Source organism: Malus domestica, chromosome 09 (assembly GCF_042453785.1).
Source record: "Malus domestica chromosome 09, GDT2T_hap1".
NCBI classification, from domain to species: Eukaryota; Viridiplantae; Streptophyta; class Magnoliopsida; order Rosales; family Rosaceae; genus Malus; species Malus domestica.
In genome coordinates this window covers 33,930,414-33,953,642 of record NC_091669.1, presented here as the reverse complement: position 1 = coordinate 33,953,642, position 23,229 = coordinate 33,930,414, and the positions used below count along the sequence as shown (strand labels likewise).

Genomic DNA, 23,229 nt, shown 5'->3' with positions numbered 1-23,229 from the left:
TATACACACACATGTTTGTAGATAATTAATCTGCTACGTACTTCCTTTTGACTTGCATTGACCTTGGATCGCTGTTTGTTCTTGCTAATTTCGTGTTTCTTTCCTTTCATGATCGTGTGTTTACCTAGTGTTTGTGCATTTTCCCGAGAAAATGGCAGAAATTTTCTCGCCGTCCTTTTCTTGAATTGTGGAAAATTGTGATGTATCAAATCTTTGATCGATTAACTAATTAGAAAATGCATGCATGCATGCTCGTTTTTCAAGATCGCAAAATGCAGGGAATGAAGGAGATCATTGTGGTGGCGGTGATGTTCTCATCAATGTTATTCCGCTGCGGCGTCTCTGCTAGTACTATGGCGACCGCTGCTGCAACCAACACCAACCACTCTGTTGGCGGAGCCTCCGGTTGGGATCTCTCCTCCAACCTCCGAGCATGGGCTACTCGCACCGCTTTCCGTGTGGGCGACTCTCTCGGTATGGCATTTGATTATCCTTTTTGTTAATTAATTAGCTTCAATTCATCCATAATTGGTGATTGATTTCTCCGTCTTTCTTAATTGATTTGATTAACCCAATCTTGTATTATGCATTTGGTAACAGTTTAGTTGAAATCCATGAATAGGACTGCTAGGCTTAGGTTGATCAGTGCAATCATATTACTTAATTAACTAGAGATGAACAACTAATTAGGTTTTTCTTTTCTTTTTCTCTATAACTTTCTTTAATTTTAGGCTCTCTTTTAAGCCTGAACGGATCAGTTGAGACAGGGCATATAGCATGTATGATTGATAGGGGTAAGGTGGATTAAGACCAATTTAATCAAAATAAGAAAACGCGGTGCTGCGACTAAAACAATGAAGCTTAGCATACAAGCAAATCTGTTATTAGCTAATACTGAGAGGTTGACTAATGGATTAGAGGGCTGTTCGTGAATTTGTTTGGTCAGTTGGGTGTCTGGATGGATATTGGAATTAATTAAGTTGTGAACTAATCTACATATTTGAAATAATTAATGTTTGATCATGTGACGGTGATGGTGGTGATGTGGGCAGTATTCAGGTACACTCCGGTGCACGATGTACTGGAAGTGACGAAGACGGACTATGATTTGTGTCACACAGTAGACCCACTGGAGATGCACAACGATGGGGAGACGGTGATTCCATTGAGGGAAGCAGGAAACAGGTACTTCATATGTGGGAGGCTGGGCCATTGTGCCATGGGACTCAAGCTCCATGTGCTTGTCCTCCCTGCACTGCAGATGAGTACCAATGTTAATGCAACCTCACCCAGCAGCCCCTTGATCACTAGTCCTCCGCCAAATGCTACTAGTCCTATTTCCAACAACAACAGCAGCAGACACGGTCCAGATGATCAAGCAGTGGGAAATGATCATGTGCAGCCTTCCCCATCGCCATCGCAATCTGCTTCCAATTACTCAATTAATTCTACAGATGATGTACCTCCTGATCATGCTACAGGCAATACTACTACTGATGATGCACACTTAACTTCTGACAGCCCTCGGATTCTGCCATTGGATTCTGCCATTGGTTTTTCATTTCTTCTTCTTCAATTTCTTGTAGAAAACTTGATTAACATCCTTGGAAAAGATCCAATTCTCATAAAAGTCGGGGTTAAGATTGAAATTTGATTAGTCTTTTGACTTTAAAGAGTCAACTAATTACAATAATTGTCTTTGTTTGTTCCTAAATTGCCCTTTACTACAATTTGGCTAATGATTATTGACTATTAGAATTTTGGTGGTAGTTGTATTTTGAAATACTTACACAATTAGAGGCTTCATTTATGAGTGCTAAACCTTAGCAAAGTATAACATTCTTTTTCCTTTGCCCTGCACGAAGACTCAATTTGAGCATGAGCTTTTTCTAGGCTACTAGGCTTGGTCCTGCTTAGTTACAAGTCAACGTTACTAGGATCGGCCTTGAACTTCTTTCTCATTAATGTGTTAATGAATTTTTCTTTTTAATTTAGGATGGTACCATCCACATATCCATTTATACCTCTCACACACTCCTCTCAATTTTCAGATTTCGGATCAAATGAATTGAAAAAGACCAATGAACAAAAATTAACAAAAGTGTGTAAAAGGTGAAAAAGAGGTGTGTGAATATCACTACACTTAAAGTGAGACTCTCCATGGACTCTCCGTCATCTCTTGTTTTTGGTACAATGTTTTATAAAGTTGGTACGAGAATTGTGCAAAAACATGAGTTGACGGAAAGTCCTTGAAGAGTCCCTGAAATAGTCTCCTTAGCATTTCCCTATTTTGATTTCACCCAAAAGTACATGATTAGGAATGAACTACACCAAGTAAAACCTAAAACTGAAAATGAAGTCTGCGAGAAATCGAGGGGCCTCTTGGACTTGTCCGAATCAAAATACCAAATATGCAAAGGGAGATTTTAGTTTAAATACTGAATAAAAATACATTTTAATTGAAATGCTATATTTGTTTCATACAATAATACATTTACATTAAAAGGTGGGGAATAAATTGGTATCAACCTCATCATTTACTAGAATTTAACCAAAGATCTTTCAATTATAAGTGAGGAGAACTATCACTCAACTATAGTACTAAGTGACAAAACAATATCATTTTTTGTCATCATGCTGGTTAAAATGACAAAATACCTAATCCAACCATCGTGTTGGAACAAAATATGCGCACCACTGCAGACGTAGAAAGGTGTGCGAGTCTAGCTACCTGTAAAAAAACAAACAATTGCAGTCAACCCGAGGTATTAGTATGGTACAGGTCGAAAGCTCTCCAACAATCAAGTTAGTAAGCAATATTGAGACTCAAGTAGTAGGTTAGGGAATAATGCATGCATTACGGAAGCATTACCAAGGACATGCCCTAAATGAGAGTATTTATACTAGTTGGGGGATAGACCTTTTAGGTTATAGAATCCGAATCAAGAGAATTTAAGAGGATATATGGGATTAGACATTGTGTTCTCCTAAGAGTGTGATTACTTGTAGCGCACATCAATCCATAGATTGTAGGAATCTCTAAGGATACAAGTCGGATCAAACTTCTGTGTCTTGCGAAACAAAAATGGTCAATCTTAGCGAAGTTAGCAAACTTCACCTAATTTTCTGGAGTACAACAAGATGTGGTCCGTTTGAGCATCTCAATCCGATCGGAGCTATTGAGTCTATGATTAGACTTCTGAAGTATGCGTATTTCAATTTACCATATTCCAACCCTGAAAATCATGGTCCCACATATCACAAGGGCATATAAGTCATTAACCTTCGAATAAGTTGTGACTAACATGCATATGTAATATTTTTTTGGGTTAAACTAAGTTTACTACCATGAAGTTTCTTCTTTTTCAACATTTGGTACATGAAGTTTTTTTTGTCTCAATCTGGTACCTAAAGTCATAATTCTGGGACACTTTCATATATCTGTTAAGTTTTTCGTAAGAACCTCTATTAACTAATGATGTGGCGCACCACATAACATGGATATTAAATAATTATAAATTAAAAAATTTAAATTAAAAAAATAAAAATTTTGGACCCACCCATCTCCTCACCCCCTCCCCAACCATCCCCTCCATTTTCTCATCTGCAACCCGCACCCACCCTCCTCGCATACCCACCTTTCCTACCTCACCTTACCCCAACTCCCTCCCTGCTCTCCTATGCACCTACTTAACCCTCCATACCCAACCCACCTCCACCCTCTTCACCTCCCCTCCCTTCTATCTCCTCCACCATTTTCACCTCCACCATTTGCAAAAACCCTAATCCCCAAAATCTAAGGAACGCGAATCCAAAATCTGATTCGGAGCAACTCTAGTTCGCAAGCCACCGGATGAGAGAAAAGAACCGAAGCACCAAATCTGGGGAGCCACCACGTGCCTGTGTCGTTGCCGGAGTCTAGTGGGGTGACGGTGGGGGCTAGAAATGCTCAAGAATTGGTGAGGGTGCGAATTTATCCAATTCAGGGATTTTAGTCAACTAGGATTTTTGATAAATTTCAAAAATTGGAAGGGTTTCTTGTTGAATTTGGATTCTTTTGGGTGGGATTTTTTTGGGCTGGGTGTGCGGGAGGGTGGGTGTGGGTTGCAGATGAGAGAATGGAGGGATAGGGGTAGAGGGGTGAGGGTAGGAGACGGGTGGGTCCAAATTTTTTTTAAATTTTTAATTTTTTAACATACACATGGGCTAGACTCGGCAGTTTCTAACACGACACGAAAATAATGGATTTCGGGTCAACACGATAATTTATCGGGTTATTATCGGGTGACCCATTAAGAACCTGTTAATAACGGGTTCTTAACGAGTATACACGCGGGTAACACGTGGGTAACCCGTTTCGACCCGTTAAGAAAAAAATTATTTTGATAATTTAAAAGTTTAATTACTAAAAGATTTATTATAAAATACAATAGCCATATTAATATATACAATATATTCTATATTAAATATATAGTTTTGTATTATTATTCTATATAAGTTTAAAAAAAATTAGTCATTATTTATTTTTATTATGAGAGTTCCGTATTTTCATTACTAGAATAAATTTTACTTAACATGTTGTTATCCAAAATTAAAATAAACTAATATAGTATTTGTATAGGCAAGAACTAAGAAAACATACATACAAGTATGAAAAATGTGAAAGAATATATAAACACTCGTGATTCATCATTATTCCTCCACGAGTAGATAATGGTTACACTTACATTATCGTTTAGATTTTTAAAATCCTCCAAACCTTCATGAATAATTTTTTTTATTTGGGGGCAAAATTAATAAAATTAATAATAATTATTGTAGAAGTGTAAAAAATGTAAAAAAAAATATACAATTACTCATAGTGACAAACTTTACAACTTTCATGAAGGGGTTAGCTTCGAAATCCAACACTATAATTCATAAACCTTAAATTTATATTTAACCGTCGATTGCCATTTACACTTTATTCTTCTTACTGAATTTCATTTTTTAAATTTTCTTTTTTGAAAACATGATCATCTGGCGGATGTAAGTAGATGAACGGTTCAGATCTTCGATATCATGTTTTGATATTTACGGTTAACTGAAATATGAGTCGATGTCATATAGTTTGTAGAAACTTTATAAACATCAAGCAATATTTTCACTAACCGTAAAACTTTGAATATAAGACCAATGATCCAAACCGTTCATCTTCCTGCAGGGTGGGTGTGGGTTGCAGATGAGAGAATAGATGGATGGGGTGGAGGGGCGAGGTAGGAGACGGGTGGGTCCAAATTTTTTAATTTTTTTTAATTTTTTAACATCCACATGGGCTAGACTTGACAGTTTCTGACACAACACGATGACACGACACGAAAATAACAGGTTTCGGGTCAACACGATAACTTATCGGGTCATTATCGGGTGACCCGTTAGAACCTGTTAATAACGGGTATACACGCGGGTAACACGTGGGTAACCCGTTTCGACCCGTTAAAAAAAATTTATTTTGATAATTTTAAAGTTTAATTACTACAAGATTTATTATAAAATACAATAGCCATATTAATATATACAATATATTTTATATTAAATATATATAGTTTTGTATTATTATTCTATATAAGTTTTAAAAAAAAATTAGTCATTATTTATTTTTTTTATGAGAGTTCCGTATTTTCATTACTAGGATAAATTTTACTTAACATGTTGTTGTCCAAAATTAAAATAAACTAATATAGTATTTGTATAGGCAAGAACTAAGAAAACATACATACAAGTATGAAAAATGTGAAAGAATATATAAACACTCGTGATTCATCATTATTCCTCTACGAGTAGATAATGGTTACACTTACATTATTGTTTAGATTTTTAAAATCCTCCAAACCTTCATGAATAATGTTTTTTATTTGAGGGAAAAATTAATAAAATTAATAATAATTATTGTAGAAGTGTAAAAAATGTAAAAAAAATATACAATCACTCATAGTGACAAACTTTACAACTTTCATGAAGGGGTCAGCTTCGAAATCCAATACTATAATTCATAAACCTTAAATTTATATTTAACCGTCGATTGCCATTTACGCTTTATTCTTCTTACTGAATTTCATTTTTAAAATTTTGTTTTTTGAAAACATGATCATCTGGCGCATGTAAGAAGATGAACGGTTTAGATCTTTGATATCACGTTTCAATATTTACGGTTTACTGAAATATGAGTTGATGTCATATAGTTTGTAAAAACTTTATAAACATCAAGCAATATTTTCACTAACCGTAAAACTATGAATATAAGATCAATGATCCAAACCGTTCATCTTCCTGCATCCTCTAATAGATCAAGTTTTCAAAAAATAAAATTTGAAAAAACAAAATTTGATGAGAACAATGAAGCGTAAATGTAAACAACAATCAACGGTTAAATTTTGATCTATGATTTATATGATTATAGTGGTGAATTTTGAAGTTAAGCTCTTCATGAAAGTTGTAAAGTTTGTCATTACGAGTGTTTATATATATTTTCTATATTTTTTTACACTTCTATATTAATTAAAAAACTATTAAAGATTTTAGGTAAGTGAAAATATACTTAAAAGAAAATTGCGTTTTTATGTTTTGGATGTGACAATATGGTATGTATATACTTATTTAGTATTATGTTTTTTATTTGATTATTTATTGGTTTAAAATATATTTTTCTTACGGGTAACGGGTCGGGTCATATTACCTGTTAATATTATCGGATCATTTTACCCGTTTATTTTAACAGGTGTTACACGACACGACCCGTTAAGATATCGGGTATGACACGAAAACGACACGAACATGGAAAACATGACACGAATGCCAGGTCTAACATGGGCCCCATATTGACGCGTGGCGCCCAGTCATTGTCCACGTGGGCGCCATGTCATCAGTTAATGGAGATTCTGACGGAAAACTTAACAGATGTATGAAAGTGTCCCAAAATTATGACTTTAGGTACCATACTGGGTCGAAAAAAAACTTCGGAATAGTAAACTAAGGTTAACCTTTTTGTTTTTGTTTGTTATTTTCCTCCTTATAAGGTGTAAATTAGTGCATTAATCAAAATTCAGAACTCTTGGTATATGAGCTACCTGGTAGAAAACGTTTGCAAGACTAATTCTAATGTACTCTTGGTATATAGCAACCTCAAGGCTAGTTTGAGATTGTTGCACTTTAAAAAAAAAAAAAAAAACTACTTATGTTGTACTTTAAAAATAATCAGATGTAAAATAAAGTAGTTAAGGATTCAAAAGGTTTAATTAGTATTATTTGGAGAATTCTATTGGTCAAAAGGAAGAAGGTATTTTTCTTTGGTAATATTGTGTCTTGATGCTAAATGTTGGGCCAACACAAATGAGATTGTAAATCACATAAACACACAAAAACACAATGATGTAGCGTGGTCATTCAAAGTTAGATTTCACATTGGTATAGTTTCGGTTCCATTATATAACGGATTGATTTTATTGTACAAGAGGCATGACTATCTTTGAGAGAGTACAGTTGATAGTGAAGAAAAATTAGGGTTGAATTGGAGAGTGATCCTAAATGTGGAAGTTGCATTTTTATAGGCCGAAGACAAGCCTCTCACTTTAAATGCATCTATAGACTAAGTGAGGCCCATTGGGAGGCCCAAATATAACATCAACATCAAGATTAGGAATTGGTCATTCCTTTGCCTATAAATATTGGACTTTGAAAGTAAAGAGAGGAAAACATATCTATGACCGCCGCTGAAGAGCAAAAATATTTCTCCTCAAATCTTCATCTCCATTGAGTTTTTTTTTTTTTTTTTAATTTTTATTTTGATCATGGATCAAGGTATGTCTGTTTTATATTCAATTGATTTCCACTTGTATTGTTGGGGAAATTAAAAAACTCGAGATCTCGAATTTCCGCTTTATATGTGGTCTCAGAGTTATGGTTAAAACTTTCATGATTTCTACGATGTTGATTTAGCGTTGTTATGAATTTGATTAAATCATATCTATTATGTTTTTTTTTCTCATGATTTGATTTGGTATTTGTTTATATGCCGCGTTGAAAAATGAAAGAATATTAATTGGTGGTTTGAATGGGTAAATATATGATTATTTTTTGTTTTGCATCTATTTTTATCTATTTCAATTGGAAAATTTCTAAAGAAATAGAGATTAAATTCTTTTTCTTTTTTGGGTCAAAATTAAGATTAAATCTTTTACTAAGGCAATGAAAACGAGTTTTTTTAATGGAGATTTAGAACAATTGGATTTTCACACAAAAGTGGAACTCTATTGGGCATCTCTTATAAATTGGTTGCATTTCTCTTATGAATTGGTTGTGCAAGTGTTGATCTTTCAATTGATAATCGGTTATACTATTTGTATACAAATTTTAAATGGGGTCCCACTCACTGTTATGAATTAGGATTCCGGATATTAGTTATGTCCTTCATGAGATTTTTTAAGGATAAATGTAGAATAAGTGTAACTATGATCCTAATCATACTTTTACTTATGTTTCAGCTTAATTATGTAAGCATGATCTATGTTTACTAGGGTTGATAACTCAAAGTGTTACTTCAAGATCGGTGATCACGGATGTTTCATATAACTTCGTAAAAGAGAGTTTGCATAGCAATCCCGACCTTGGAGGCTTCCATCTGTATGTATGATTGAACACATGCATGACGGATATTCGAAGGTAAGTTCGTCTCTTCAACCATATAACTAGATCTACACGTTAAGTAGTGCTGAGTATATGCTTGTCAAGCAAATGGGAAAAGTCCTATTGATTGCGATTTCCTATTTGTTTGCGTAAATTGCTTTGTTTTATGCACTTTGGATATACTTTTCTCTGAGAATTCTAGCGAGGCCGTAACGTTGATGATTGATCCCTCAAAAAACCATAATTAGCGATTATATGGGTTTGTAGCTCAAGTTGTTAAAGGAATTATCCTACCCTCAAATTTATACACAGCTTACATAGTTTCATTCATCTCGTGACCATTATTGTTTTGTCTTAGGGATGGTTTGGGAGTGAGGTGCTTAAAAAAAAAGCACCCATGAAAAAAAGCTGTGAGGGTTTTAGGTGTTTGGTAAACTAAAAAAAATGGCTTATATTGGAAGCTGTTGTGAGAATAAGCTGAAATCAAACGAAAAAGCTGAAGCAGCTATTTGCAGCTTTGGAAAACTGGCTTTTTTTCAAAGCACACGGAGCTACAGTGCTCCTTTAATGAAAAAACCCACTATCAGATTGCTTTTTTTTTCTTCAAAAAGTACTTTTACAAAAAAGTTTACCAAACACTCTGCTGATTTATTTCACAACTGCTTATTCTCACAGTACAGCCGCTTATTTTCACAACAGCTTTTTTTCAAAGCACAGCAATACCAAACCAGCCTTTAGTATTGTGTCTTACATGAGTTTATAGTTCCAACAAGGCCTTGTCAAAGTGTATGCTAATGTGCAGTGCACCAACCCTAAACCATAAACTCTAATAAACCCGAACCTAATTAAAACTCAGTCCGACTAAAACCGCATGAATCTGAACCTAACCCAAACTTGAATTGTGAAAGTTGGGTTAGAGTTGGGTTGACCATCCAACACGCCCAACCAGCCTGAGTTGAAACACAATGTTAACAATGAAAAACTTCCTAGTTTACATTAGCAAAATAAATAAATAAAATAGCAACCTTAAGAAAATATAAACAAAATGAACAAATTTTGGATGAATAACAAATATTTCCCCACAAAAATACCGGATGATCCAAATGAACTTTCAAAACGAGTCTTAAAACAGTCACAGAAATAAATTTCTTAGTCTTATGACACTAGTTTTGTTCTTGGCATATGTTAATCCAAGCCAGAACAGTTGAGGGCCACTTTTATTTTTTCAACGTTGGAACTGATAAGAGTATTGACAGTTGCCACTAACTCCGTGTTCATCTGCTTTGAAGTTGTGGGGCTGGAAACCAATATGTGGAAAGCCACCGTAAGAAGTGAACCACATGCACCCCCCATCTCAGGACGACCATCGCTGGATATCATAAACCCCGATGGGAGTATGGACATGTTAGAAGAGTCTTCACCACTTACTGCTACATTGAGAATTTGCATGTCAACCGGAGCATATATGACAAAGGATCCAAGAGGGTCTATGTAGCACTCTTGAAGAATCAACATGTTGTCCTCCGTCGGGGTGAAAGGCTGCTCAATACAAACCATTTCAAACAATTAACCTAAACTGTTTATGAGGCATTAAACTTAACTTAGTTAATATGAACACCATAAGACTGATGTTTTCCTCAAACTTCAAACTAGCAATAGTTCAACTCTTGTTTCTGGACTTTTCTTGTCAAAAAAAATTTGTGCAAGTAAAAGTTGAAGAAGGAAAGAAAATTACCCGAATGATGGATATACGATTTTCAGGATGAGTTCCTGTTGAAATGTAGGCAATCTTATGCACTGGATTTCCATTAGAGAGAACATCCCACTGAGAAAAATCAAATAGGGCATTACTACTTGTAAGGTCATATTTCAACCTTTAATATTACTGATAAATCAAGATATATATAAACCTGAACTCTTGTTTTCTCATCTTTGAAGAAGTTAAAGATCATTTGCGTCGACAAAGGAAGCCAGAGAGAAGTAGCAACACTGATGATCGTGCCATGCGGTTGTCCTATTTCTGTGCTTGTATGAACAGAGACTTGAATCCCAGTATTGTCAACTTCTGATAATTGGGGGAGGTCAAGATTTCCCGCCATGCTCAACATTCCACAAAAGTTCTTCACCATCCTCTGGGAAAGCTTCATTAAGCTTTTCTTGCCTTCAGGCAAAGTAACCACTAAAAAATGGAAAACATGTTCATCAAAACTCAAAATTAGGCTCCTCTTGCCATCTTTGTATTATTACTTTCTAGTTTTGGAAAACATAGGAGGTGATTGATGAAAACTTACCTCCTCCAAACACACAACCGTTCATTAGACAATGGAATCTCTCACACATCTTTTGAAGAGTAACAATCCATCTCTCAGCTCCATATGCAACACTTCTACAAATTAGATCTCTATAGAGCCAATGAGTTTGTGTCTTGTCGTCAACCGCCATATGCTCAATCCAAGTAATCTATAATTTTCCAACTCAATACTTAAAAACGATCCTACCAACTAAAAACAAACCAGAAATATTGTACATGAATGCTTTTTGATGAAGCATGGAATGCCATGAAAATAATAATCGAGTACTATCTACTTGTGATGTTGATATGTATTCTAAGTAAGTAACCATTGATAATTGATGCTAAAGTATATATAGCTCCAGGTATTCTCCTGGCTTTTCCCCATTAGATTACAAGCATATCTCTGCTCTAATTTATCATATAGACCTATTTATATGGATGAAGATTAGATGAAGCAAACCTTGGAGTATCCGTTATGCATGTCTTCTATCATGCATCCAGAAGGTAGCCTCCAAGATCGAGGCTGTCTCGTAAAACTTCCTTTTGTGAAGTTATAGGAGACATCAGCAATGAACCAAGTTCCTAGCTCAATTTGCTGACAATGGCGAAGAAAGTAGAAATCCCGCGGCAGTACCAAAGGTGAGAGAATGTGCATTTCTTCATACATCTGCATTAAAAAATTTGAAATGTATGAATAATTGTGAAAAGATATAGGTAAATAATTAGTATACTTAACCAAACAATTGCTTTTTATGTACCAACTGCAAGCAACCACTCCGATTTCCTATCATTCCACTTTCGAGAACTTCAATTGTCCTTGCTTTTGTTATGATTGTAGGAAAGAGGTCTTCCCATTTATTCTGCAAAACGAAGCAGGTTTTTCTTAAACTTCTTTAATCTTTGCAGCATTTTAAATTTTGTATGTCAGTATATAGGAAATAATGAAAAGTACGAGTTATAGAACTAACGAAATCTAAAAACATGTCAACCAAGTATGCTGCACTAATGTGCACTACTCCTGAATCCTTCGAAGACTCGACACGAGCACAAGAGTTTCTGAAATGATTGGCTTTTGGGAACATCTTATCATAGTTGTCCCGGTTGAGGAGATATCTGCCATCAGTTGGGGATTTCATCCACACAGGCTTGTCGATTTGGAAAAGCTTGATCAGTTCTTCCATGGCACTGGCTGCAATGTCTTTCATGAGTGCCTTTTCCATCTGAACATTTTCGTTTAATTGGTAAGCTATTGCGGTATTGGTGAGATTGAGCCTAAGAGGTGGACTTCTGACGATCACATGGTTCAAGGAACATCCTGGTGATAAATTTTGCGACGATCCAACTACTAGCGCCAACGATTTAATATGTGATAGTGGTTTCCCTTTATACTTGGAAAGAAGGTTGGCTACTTTATCATGCTGCCCAAAAAATATATATGCCAATCGGACATCATTGTTGTGAATAAAAAATCAAAGGTATGATAAAATGTATAGATAGAAACAGTTTATGTTCCAAATATTTACCTCTTGTTTCAAATAGGCATTCTCCTGTCGAAGTCTTTGTAGATTGAGTTGTCGCTCTTCTTCTGGAATCGATGCACCACCACAAGTTGGGCAAACGACATTCTTTAAGGTTTCTCTCATTAAACAGTTTTCACGACGAATACTTTCATTCAGTTGATGAAGAGCAATGTTTTCTGCTCTTTCATTTTGTATCTGAAGAGTACCATGCAAAGAAATTTCAACTTAACAGATTCAGTGTAAAGTAAGAGAGATGAAAAATAAATAAATAAATTCTAAAGTTTGTTCGAATGGAGAACCTTGTTCTGTGTTCTTTTGTTTTGAAACCAAAACGTGATTTGATTTGCGTCAAGCCCCAACTCCCTACGGAGTTGTTCACGTTGGTCGTCATCGGGGTGGGTGCAATTCCTGAAAAATCTACACCCAAAGAACCTCGTTATCATCGAAGATAAAGTGGAAAAATATATACACACACACACACACATGCAGTTATTTCTTTTACTTTGTGGTGAATCAGATCATATCAGGTGATAAGACCTCATAAATCAAATTCAACGAATTTCATATAGAGATTAGAATTTAAACAACATCCCATATGAATTCAAAAAAGCATCCCGTATATATGCAAATATAGTAGATTTTTTTTTATATAGGAAGATCATCTAATTTCATACTCAATGGAGAAAGAAAAGAAAAAATATATATCCGTTCACATTTTTTTAACAATCACCGGAAGTTGAGAAAAATATAAATAAAATTAATCATGCATGTTTTGGTCTTTAAAATTTTAGAACATGAACATAATAAAGTTGAGAAAAATATAAATAAAATTAATTAGAAGTTAATTCTTACTCTTCTAGTCGTTGTATCTGCTCAAAAGTATGGCGTTGAAACTTCTTGTTCTCCCTGCGGGAACTCGATGCTTCATGTCCATCACCGGAAGTTGGATGATTTCTGGGCAGCTCCATTCTCTTCCACACTAAGCAACCACAAAGCCACACAAAATAAATGTTTTTTTTTTCTTTCTGAGACCACAAAAGAGATACACGAACACAGACACAAGCGCGCGCACACATATAGTATGACAATTAATTCATATAATCCATCCAAACGATATACGAGTTCAAATCTTCTGTACCTTTTTTGTGTGTGACATCTTTATGATATTTATTATTGATTGACATGTGTTAAGTTTATGACAACAAATATAAGGAAAGTTAAGTTTATGGACATATGTCAACCAATGATAGAGACCATAGAGAAGGCACACACAAAATGAGTGCAAAAGATTTGACCTCACAATATACAAATTAAATAAAAATGTATATGGATATTTTTTTTTTTTTTAACAAACGATATATCTACACAAAGGGGCAGAGGATAGGTTTAGCCTAATAATGGGCTAGTTATAATGTGGTTCAAATTCGTCTTTGACGAGAATTGAACCTAAGACCTCTCACTTATAAGAAAAGAGGAAAACTACTAAATCGTAGTACTAAGTGGTGTATATGAATTTATGTTAAGGTCAGATAAGGACCCCAAATTAATACCAAATAAACCCAATCAAGAAAGAGATATATATGCTAATTTGCATTTTATGGTTCTGAGTGGTCCTAAATTTCTTTATTAATTTGTGTGAAATTTTTTTTATTTATTTTGGTTTCACATTAGAGTACTTAATTCGTAATTAACTACGAACAACTAAAACGGAAAATGATGAGGTCAGCGAGAATCCAAGGAGCAAACAAAATGCCAAATGTATTTTGTTTTTCACATTACTTTCCTTACTACCCAGCCAATTGACTTTTATGCATGCTCGAATTCCTCTGAGACAGCATTAATTATGAACAAAACTTTTTTCACAAAGAAATGAATTCTTCTTTTCTTTTCATTTTCATTTTTGAATGGATTTTTTTTTAATCTATACATTTTTCAGGAAACGAGAGGATACGAAAATTGTTACATGAATTTAAGAGTGGGGGAGTTTTGAAGTCGAGACGCATAGGTAGAACCATAACATCTTATCCACTTAGATATCGGACTACATGCAATTTATTTTTGCATGGATAAACATCACTACATTTGAAAGTTTTACTTAGCCAAATTATCTCAATATTTACCAATTAATAACTCCAAGTTCTGCATGTGGTAAAATATTCTAGTATATAGGATGTTAAGTTTTCACCCATATGTTCCGGTTCGAAACTCCTACTCCCTTAAATTATTGTAATAGTTTCCAGTCCTCTCACTCCCTTAATAATAATAAACAAAAAAAAATTTAAAATAACTCCAAGTGACACCCCCCAATCCAGATATCCAAATGACACCTGGATGGCACATGCGGGCTGACACTCGAGAGTGACGAAAGCCCTAAATATGTGAACCAACAAGAAGGATAGAGAACAAGCAAGAATATAAGAGAACCTATAATCCAAACATCGAATAATAAACAAAAATGATACGGATTATGCAAATGCTAAGTGACAATGATAATGATGCAAATCACACATGAACGAAACAGAGAATCCAACGATTACAAATCCAAAGTAAAAAGATGCAATATGTCCAGAGCGTACCACTAAACAGATGTCCTAAAGAAAGGTAAGGCATCAAGTTACAATTATTAATGAAAGGAAGCCATAAGCAAGTGGAAAGACACAGGATCACTGGTAGGGAAATACCTCGATGCTCGGGTCGTACTCCTCGTCACTATGTCCTAAGGGGGCACAAAAACAAAAGATGAGTGGACCATAGTTTATATTACTACTATTAATATATGAAAACTAATTTCTTTCGGAACATACTAACCCCCTGTTTTTAAAACACATATATAATACTACATAGTAGGTTTTATGAAAATCCTAGCATGCCATGAAAAATGTTCATAAAACATGTGTGTATAAACCAATTTTCAAAAATGGTAGTATCGTCGCCCAAAGGCAAATCCGTAAAACATCCGTAATTTACATCAGTGATGTACTCAACTAGGGGTATCATAGTCGTCTGAAGGCAGTACTTGTCCATCACCCGAAGGTGAAGCTGTACGATACTGGGTTACGCCAGTGAAGAAATCATGGTCCATCACCCGAATGTGAAGCTGTACGACTCTGGATTACGCTAGAGAATAGATATATAACATCACACACCGACACTAGCCCCATGCTAGTGAAGCTAGGGGTATCATCATAATCGCCTGAAGGCAATACTTGTCCATCACCCGAAGATGAAGCTGTATAACACTAGGTTACGCCAATGAAGAAATCATGGTCCATCACCTGAAGGTGAAGTTGTATGACTCTAGGTTACGCTAGATAAGAGATATATACATAAACATCCTCAACTGTGTCCTATGGCCATAGACGTCTACATACCCGTGTTGTGTGGATGTGTTGTATGATAACCCACTAGATAAGCACCGAAAACATATCTCGAAAATTCATGCCAAATCATCTGAGCTCAAAACCTCGTCTCATAAATCCATAATAAGTCATATCCGTAAATCCATGGAATCTCATATTCGTAAATCCGTAAAATAAGTCATATTCAAAATCCATAGAAATTCATATAAGCAAATCCAATAATTCATAACTATTTGTAAAACGTAATATTCGATAAATCATAAATATTCCGTAAAAGCAATGTAAAGAAATCATAAATTCTCCATAAAACATATTGTAAAACATGCTCAAATCATGAAATATGATATGCATGCTAGGCTAATATTTTATAAAAACATGTAAGTTAAGAAGGGGTCCACTCACAGGTATTCCATTGCCCGAGAGCCGCTTGATCTAGCGAGGATGGTGTCTCTTCTCTGGCGTAACCCAGAGTTGTACAGCTTCACCTTCGAGTGATAGACCACGATTTTCTTCACTGGCGTAACCCAATGTCGTACAACTTCACCTTTGGTGATGGTTATGCCTTCGAGCCACTATGATACCCCTAGCTAAGTATACTATTGATTTGAGTTACGAGATTCACGGATTTGCGTTCAGGCAAGTATTACTATTTCTGAGCACTGTTTTACATACATGATTTACGAATGTTTTACATGGCATGCTAGGGTTTTCATAAAACTTATATGTAGTATTATATATATATATATATATATATATATATATATATATATATATATTTCAAAACAAGGGGTTAGTATGTTCATAAAGAAAATGATTTTCTTATTATTAGTATATTATTATAAATTATGGTTCACTCACCTTTTTGTTTTTGCGCCCCCTTCAGGATTTAGGTTCGGGGCACAATATCCCAACATCAGGATACTTCCGCGTAGAGATCTCCGAGTCTCCTAAATGTATGACTCATTCCTTCGCTCGTAACTTTTATTATAATTCGTTCTCATTATTCTCAAGTAATTGTATGCTCTTAACATGATTCTACAATGGTTTGTCTTTCTAATTACACATTTTATTCATATGCATGTTTTAAAAATGATTTCGTCGCCATCAAGTGTCGGCCATCACGTGTCTATCCTGATATTTGGGGACAACGGAATCGGGGCGTGTCACCAAGTTCTAGCTACATAAGAAAAATTATTTTTTGTTTCTTACAAGAGAAGATGTTAAACCTTTACGGTCAAACTTGATTCTTCATTTACCTAAAATGTTTATAAAAAAAAATTGATACAAAAGGTACTAAGTTAACAAGCTTGTCTCTATCCAATTGTTACGCGCTTGTAGCTCTAGTAGTTAAGATTATATATCCTATGGTCCATATGCATCAGATGACCACTCTCTAGAGTAACTTTTATCCGTTAAGCGACGGCCCTTCCACTCGGCACCGTTAAATCATTAAGGCCGACTTTCGTCCCTACTCTACGGAACAACTTGCAAGCTTGAGCAATAGCAGCTTGTATATAGCCAATTATTCAAAACGAAATTCAAACAGAGTCTCAAAACAGTTTCAGAAATAAATTTCACAACCTTCTCCAACGGCTAGTTTTATTCTTAGCATAAGAATTACAATTCCACCGCAAACAGTTTAATCCAAGCTCGAGCAGTTGAGAGCAACTTTGATTTTTTGAACGGTGGAACTGATGAGAGTGTTGACAGTTGCCACTGACTCCATGTTCATCTGCTTTGAAGTTGACGGGCTGGAAACCAATATCTGGAAAGCCACTGCGAGAAGTGAACCACCTGCCGGGGAATGGCCTGAATCCCCAGTTACTTCAGCACGGCCATCGCCTGATATCACAAACCCCGATGGGAGGATAGGTATGTTGGAAGAGTCCTCGCCGCTTACTGCTACGTTAAGAGCTGGTACATCGACTGGAGCATATACGAACAAGGATCCCAAAGGGTCTGTGTAACTCTCTTGAAGCATCAGCATGTTATTCTCGGTGGGGATGAAAGGCTGCTCCACAGAAACCATTGAGATAATTCAAACTGAACTGTTTATAAAGCCAAAAACATAGGCTGAAAAGCTTTTCCTCATCGTTCCAGCATTTAAAGTAGCATGAGTTCAACTTTAGTTTCCCTGTATTTCCGGGATAAAATAATTCTGAAAGAAAAAATGGAAGAAGGAAATGAAACTACCCGAATGACAGATATACAGTTTCCTGGATGCGTTCCAGTTGAAATGTTTGCAATCTCATGCACTGGATTTCCATTAGACAGAACATCCCACTGGGCGAGAAATCAAATTAAGGTATCAAACTCTAATTACTTGGAAATGAAGATATAAACAATATGAGGAGGATCTTCTTGTTAGTGAGAAACCTGAACTCTATTTTTCTCATCTCTGAAGAAGTTAAAGACAGTTTCGGAGGGTAGAGGAAGCCAAAGAGAAGTAGCAACACTGACGATCATGCCATGGGGCTGTCCTGATTCTGCACTCTTACGAACAGAGACTCGAACCCCACTGTTGTTCACCTCGGACAACTGAGGGAAGTCAAGTTTACCTGCCATGCTCAGCATTCCACAAAAGTTCTTCACCATTCTCTGAGAGAGCTTCATTACACTCCTCTTGCCTTCAGGCGAAGTTACCACTAAACAATGGACAATAGGCTCATCATAATCCAAAAGCATTACAAAATGATCCGAACAGAAAAGGGAACGAGAGTTTCTTTTCCATTTTGGCAAATATCAATGTATTATTTTCTAACAGGGGATTAAGGAAGACTTGCCTCCTCCAAACTCACAAGTAGATTCAACTTCATCCATCAAGCAATCGAATCTCTCACACATCCTCTTAAGAGTAATGATCCATCTCTCTGCTCCATATGCAACACTGCTACAAATAAGATCTCTGTAGAGCCGATGAGTTTGTGTCTTGTCATCAACCTCCACATGCTCAATCCAAGTTACCTATGATTATTGCAGTCAATAAATATGAAACAATAAATGAAAAATAAAATTTGGAATATTGTATAAGAGTGTATCGATGGAGCATGTACTGTCACGAAGATAGTGATTGCGAGTAATAATTAATTGTGATGTTGACACAGCCAGAACAACATTGATAATTGACGAGAAATTATAAATGTTACTGCATGAGAAGAGCAAGATTGTAGAAAATGTATTAAACTAAGAAAACTGGAAACGTGAGGTATTCTCCTGCCTTTTTCCCATTGGCTTGACAAGCGTATTCTCAGTAACAGTAAGCATGCAGATCTTATTATAAATGCTTATGCTAAAGTGATGAAGCTACTCACCTTGGAGCATCCATTAGTCATATCTTTGATCAAACAACCCGAAGGAAGCCGCCAAGATCGTGATTGATTTGAAGAACTCTCTTTGGGGAATTTGTGGGAAACATCAACAATGACCCATGTGCCTAGCTCAATCTGCTGACAATAACGAAGAAAGTAGAAATCCCGTGGCAGCACCAAAGGTGAGAGAATGTGCATTTGTTCATACATCTGCATTAAAGCAATTTGACGTATAACTGATGGTGACAACCTATAGGAAAATAATTAACTAACTCAACAAAGCAATGGCTTTAATATGTACCAGCAGTAGGCAACCACTCCGATTTCCTATCATTCCACTTTCAAGCACTTCAATTGTCTTGGCTTTTGTAACGATTGTGGGAAAGAGTTCTTCCCATTTATTCTGCAAAAATAAACCGTTTCTCTTCACCTTAGTTGATCATTCCAGCAGTGTAATATTACTTTCTCAGTTTATATTGGGAAAATAATGAAAAGAATGAGTTAAAGAACTAACAGAATCTAAGAACATGTCAACCAAGGTTGCTGCACTAATGGTCACTACTCCTGAATCTTTTGAAGATTCGATACGCGCACTAGAGGTTTTGAATTGATTGGTTCTAGGAAATATCTTATCATAGTTGCCACGGTTGAGGAAATATCGTCCATAAGCTGTGGATTTCACCCATAAGGGCTCATCGATCTGAAAAAGTTTGACCAGTTCTTCCAAGGCACTGGCAGCAATGTCTGCCATGAGTGTCTTTTCCATTTCAGGGATTTCTTGTAATTGGTAAGAAAATGTAGGACTGGTAAGATTGAGATCAAGGGGTGGACTTCCAATAATCCCTTGGTTGATCGAACATCCTGGTGATAAATCCAGTGTGGATCCAACTACAGACGCAAGCGATTCAATTTGTGATAGTGGTTTCCCAATATATTTGGAAAGAAGGCTGGCTACCTTATCATGCTGCACAAAAAATATCCTTAAGAAGACATCATCAAAGTGAATCCACATATAAATACAATGAACAATAATTAACAATAGAGATCTTTATGAGAGTGATTGAATTTACGGATGAGATTTTATTTATATTCCAAATACTTGCCTCTTCTTTCAAATAGGCATTCTCCAGCTGAAGGCTCTGCAGATTGATCTGCCGCTCTTCTTCTCCAAACGGTGGACCACCACAGGTTGGGCAACTGACATTCTTTAAGGCCTCTCTCATCGCATAGTTTTCACATTGAATCCTTTCATTATCTTGACGAAGAATAGTGTTGTCTGCTCTCTCACTTTGAGCCTAAAAAATACCAAGTAAGTTATAGATGCAATATAAAATACACGAACAAAAGGACAAATTGCTAAGCATCCAAGTAAGTTATTGAGAAATATGGAAAACCTTGGTCTGTGTTCTTTTGTTCTGAAACCAGAACTTGATTTGTTTTGGTTCAAGGCCCAATTCCCTGCCCAGCTGTTGACGTTGGCTGTCATCCGGGTGGGCACAGTGCTTGAAAAATCTACATCCAAAAGAACCCCGTTATCATTCAAGATCAAGTGCGACAGATTAAGAAGTGGAAAGAAAAAACACAACCTCAAATTGGAGAAAAATAGAGACCAAGGTTTAATATCTACGATCAAATGCATTGAAATTCAATTGATGATAGAACTGTTAACCGTAAAAGAAAGACAGAATTACTTGAAGATTAGTCTGTGTATGAAAAATAAAAAAATAAAAAGCAAGTCTAAGTCATAACTTTCAAAAGAACCTTTCAAACAAGCATTGATCTGGGATCTATACCCAATTTATGGCCGTTTGGAAAAGAGAAGTCTTTCATTAACAGATTTCGAAGTGAGAATTTAATTCACGAAAAAGATGATATCGACATAAGTATTTCTTATTTTTTGGTTGGAGAAACAGATCAGATGATATGAGCACAGCAATCCAATTCAACAAACTTGATACACATACTAAACCGCATCCCACAGAAATCAAATCCTCGGTGAGGAACTGATGAAAATTCTCATTTGTATACAGATATAGAAGAAAAACAACCAAGGAAAATGATCTAATTGGATACTCACTAGTAAAAGAAAAAGTAATTTCCATGTAGATTTTTTTGTAAGGAACAATCATGCATGTATTGGTCCTTCATCCACATTCAGCACATGAACATAATAGAGTTGAGGAAAATAAGATAAATAATTGGAGGTTGATTCTTACTCTTCGAGTCGTTGTATCTGCTCATTAGTATGGCGATGATATTTTTTGTTGCCTCTGCGGGAATTCGATGCTTCATCACTTGAAGCTCCACCATTTCCCGAAAGCTCCATTCTCTACCACACTAAGAAACACAAAACACAAATCAAAAGCTTCTCTTTCTGAGAGCAAAGAGAAAGAAGAGATACACAGCCAAACACAAACACACACACCCATATATACATATACATATATATATATGTATATATATATATATAGTGTGTGTGTGTGAAAATTAATTACAAATGCCATCCATACAATATACAGATAACATACATGAATTTCTTATGCTGCTCAAATCCAAATAAGGATATGAAATTAATACCAAAGTAACCAAATTAAGACAAAGATATCTATCTTAATTTGGTTTGTATGGTTGTGGGTGGTCTTGGATTTCTTCTTTAATAATTTGTGTTTACGGAAAAGTTTCAAATTAATTTGGTTTCACATGAAAGTACCTAATGAGTAATGAACTACGGCCAAGTAACAGCTAAATTAAAAGATGATATCAGCGAGAATCGAGGGGGCTCTGTGCTCTCTGAAACAAATTACTAAAAGTGCAAAAGGTATTCTCAAACAAACATAGGAGGCACATTACTTTCCTAACTTTCTCGCCAAATGGTGAGGCCACTAAGAGTCTTGACTGCATGATCAGATTCTCCAAGACCATGATCAAACTTACCCTTTAAGAAGAAACGAATTCTCTTTTCTCTTTTCTGTTTTTAAGGATAAATATCATTAAATTTTATAGTTTCACTCAATCTAATCCCAAACTATCACAATTTTTCTTATGTATTACTAGTTACATAAGCAAAATAATTTTGGTCACCGAAAAACACCCGTCAATCAAGGTTATATAAATTCTGAAACCGTTTAGGGAGCCTCCAAATATAAGTATCAGTGTGCCACGTTACCAATGCGCGATGACAGAGATAGAAACATGGTTGTCTATAACAATTGATAAAATAGAAATTTTATGAGGGGACGACATCATTCAGTGATCGAGATTCGCCATCTAAAACTGTGAGCCGGTGTTTCCAGTGTTTAGAACTAATCAAATTGGTTTGTCTTGAAAATTGTTTGATACTACTACTTTTAAGTTACGCCAAGGGAGGAGCGAGGGTTTGAACCAGAGACGTAGTGGGCTAAAGGAAGGCCGTATCCACCTAGGCAATCCACCACTCAAAATCATCGATATTGTCAATGACCAATTATTCGTCACCATTGTTTTTTTTTTTTCTTTGACAATTAAATGAACTCTAGAAAATATATTTTAGCTCAATCAAGAAAGAAATATCAATTATAATATGAAAGACAAGAATTTCATATATACGTAGTACAATTTAGAGACAAACTCACTAGAAATGTTGTCTGGGGGCAGCTTCATTTGTCCCGGCAGTTCCTTTCTTGAAGGTGTCAGTCTCAGCTCCGGCGCGGCGAGCAGCGCTGACGGCTTTCTCATCATTCTTGGCCGCGGCATTGGGTGCCTTTTTCCGGATGACGGCAGGCTCCCCGTCCTGTACGACGGATCCTCGGCGATCGGCTGAGGTGAAAGAATGTCACTGCAAAAGAACTTGATTAGCGTCCCCGATTCATTATTTAACGTTTGGAGGGTTGGGAAGCGTGAAGATTTTCGAGTTCGGACGAGAGAGAAAAGGTGATCGCGAAGATTGTTCGGCTCTAGGTGGCCGAAATGTTCGTTGGATTCCGGCGGGACCTTACTGAAAATTTCATAAATTTCGGCTGTCACTTGTCCAACTGTTCCGTAGGTGCTCAGAGCCCATCTGCCGAACACTTCATATTGAATATTTTGTTCGGCTGTTTTTTTTAGAACTT

At 35.9% G+C, this 23,229-nt stretch overlaps 3 protein-coding genes and 1 long non-coding RNA gene across 5 annotated transcripts; 2 read left to right on the top strand and 2 right to left on the bottom strand.

Annotated features, from left to right (window-relative positions):
- The first annotated feature begins 272 nt into the window (after positions 1-272).
- LOC114826784 (blue copper protein-like) lies at positions 273-1,654 on the top strand. Its single transcript, XM_029107540.2, has 2 exons — positions 273-474; positions 1,053-1,654. The coding sequence occupies exons 1-2, from the start codon at positions 273-275 to the stop codon at positions 1,652-1,654; spliced, it is 804 nt and encodes a 267-aa protein (XP_028963373.2).
- Positions 1,655-7,738: 6,084 nt separating this feature from the next.
- LOC139188087 (uncharacterized) lies at positions 7,739-12,703 on the top strand. The gene is made up of 4 exons (XR_011571258.1): positions 7,739-7,836; positions 8,520-11,593; positions 11,793-11,830; positions 11,948-12,703. It is a non-coding gene; the product is annotated as an uncharacterized lncRNA (long non-coding RNA).
- LOC103429383 (homeobox-leucine zipper protein HDG11-like) lies at positions 9,716-13,535 on the bottom strand. Its single transcript, XM_008367534.4, has 10 exons — positions 13,327-13,535; positions 12,774-12,891; positions 12,478-12,669; positions 11,923-12,372; positions 11,713-11,814; positions 11,415-11,621; positions 10,953-11,121; positions 10,572-10,840; positions 10,397-10,486; positions 9,716-10,200 (listed from the first exon to the last, which is right to left on the bottom strand). Exons 1-10 carry the CDS (start codon positions 13,440-13,442, stop codon positions 9,847-9,849), a joined length of 2,067 nt encoding a protein of 688 aa, XP_008365756.4. The 5' UTR covers positions 13,443-13,535; the 3' UTR covers positions 9,716-9,846.
- Positions 13,536-17,326: 3,791 nt separating this feature from the next.
- On the bottom strand, positions 17,327-23,200 carry LOC103411772 (homeobox-leucine zipper protein HDG11-like). Of its 2 annotated transcripts, none has more exons than XM_029108645.2 (11): positions 22,753-23,200; positions 21,358-21,478; positions 20,536-20,653; positions 20,245-20,436; positions 19,656-20,105; positions 19,443-19,544; positions 19,145-19,351; positions 18,617-18,797; positions 18,210-18,478; positions 18,027-18,116; positions 17,327-17,844 (listed from the first exon to the last, which is right to left on the bottom strand). In XM_029108645.2, the coding sequence occupies exons 2-11, from the start codon at positions 21,465-21,467 to the stop codon at positions 17,473-17,475; spliced, it is 2,091 nt and encodes a 696-aa protein (XP_028964478.2). In that variant the 5' UTR covers positions 21,468-21,478; positions 22,753-23,200; the 3' UTR covers positions 17,327-17,472. The 2 variants fall into 2 exon arrangements, with proteins under 2 accessions (XP_028964478.2, XP_070661246.1); XM_070805145.1 differs by having other exon boundaries at positions 18,632-18,797.
- Between the last annotated feature and the right edge of the window lie 29 nt (positions 23,201-23,229).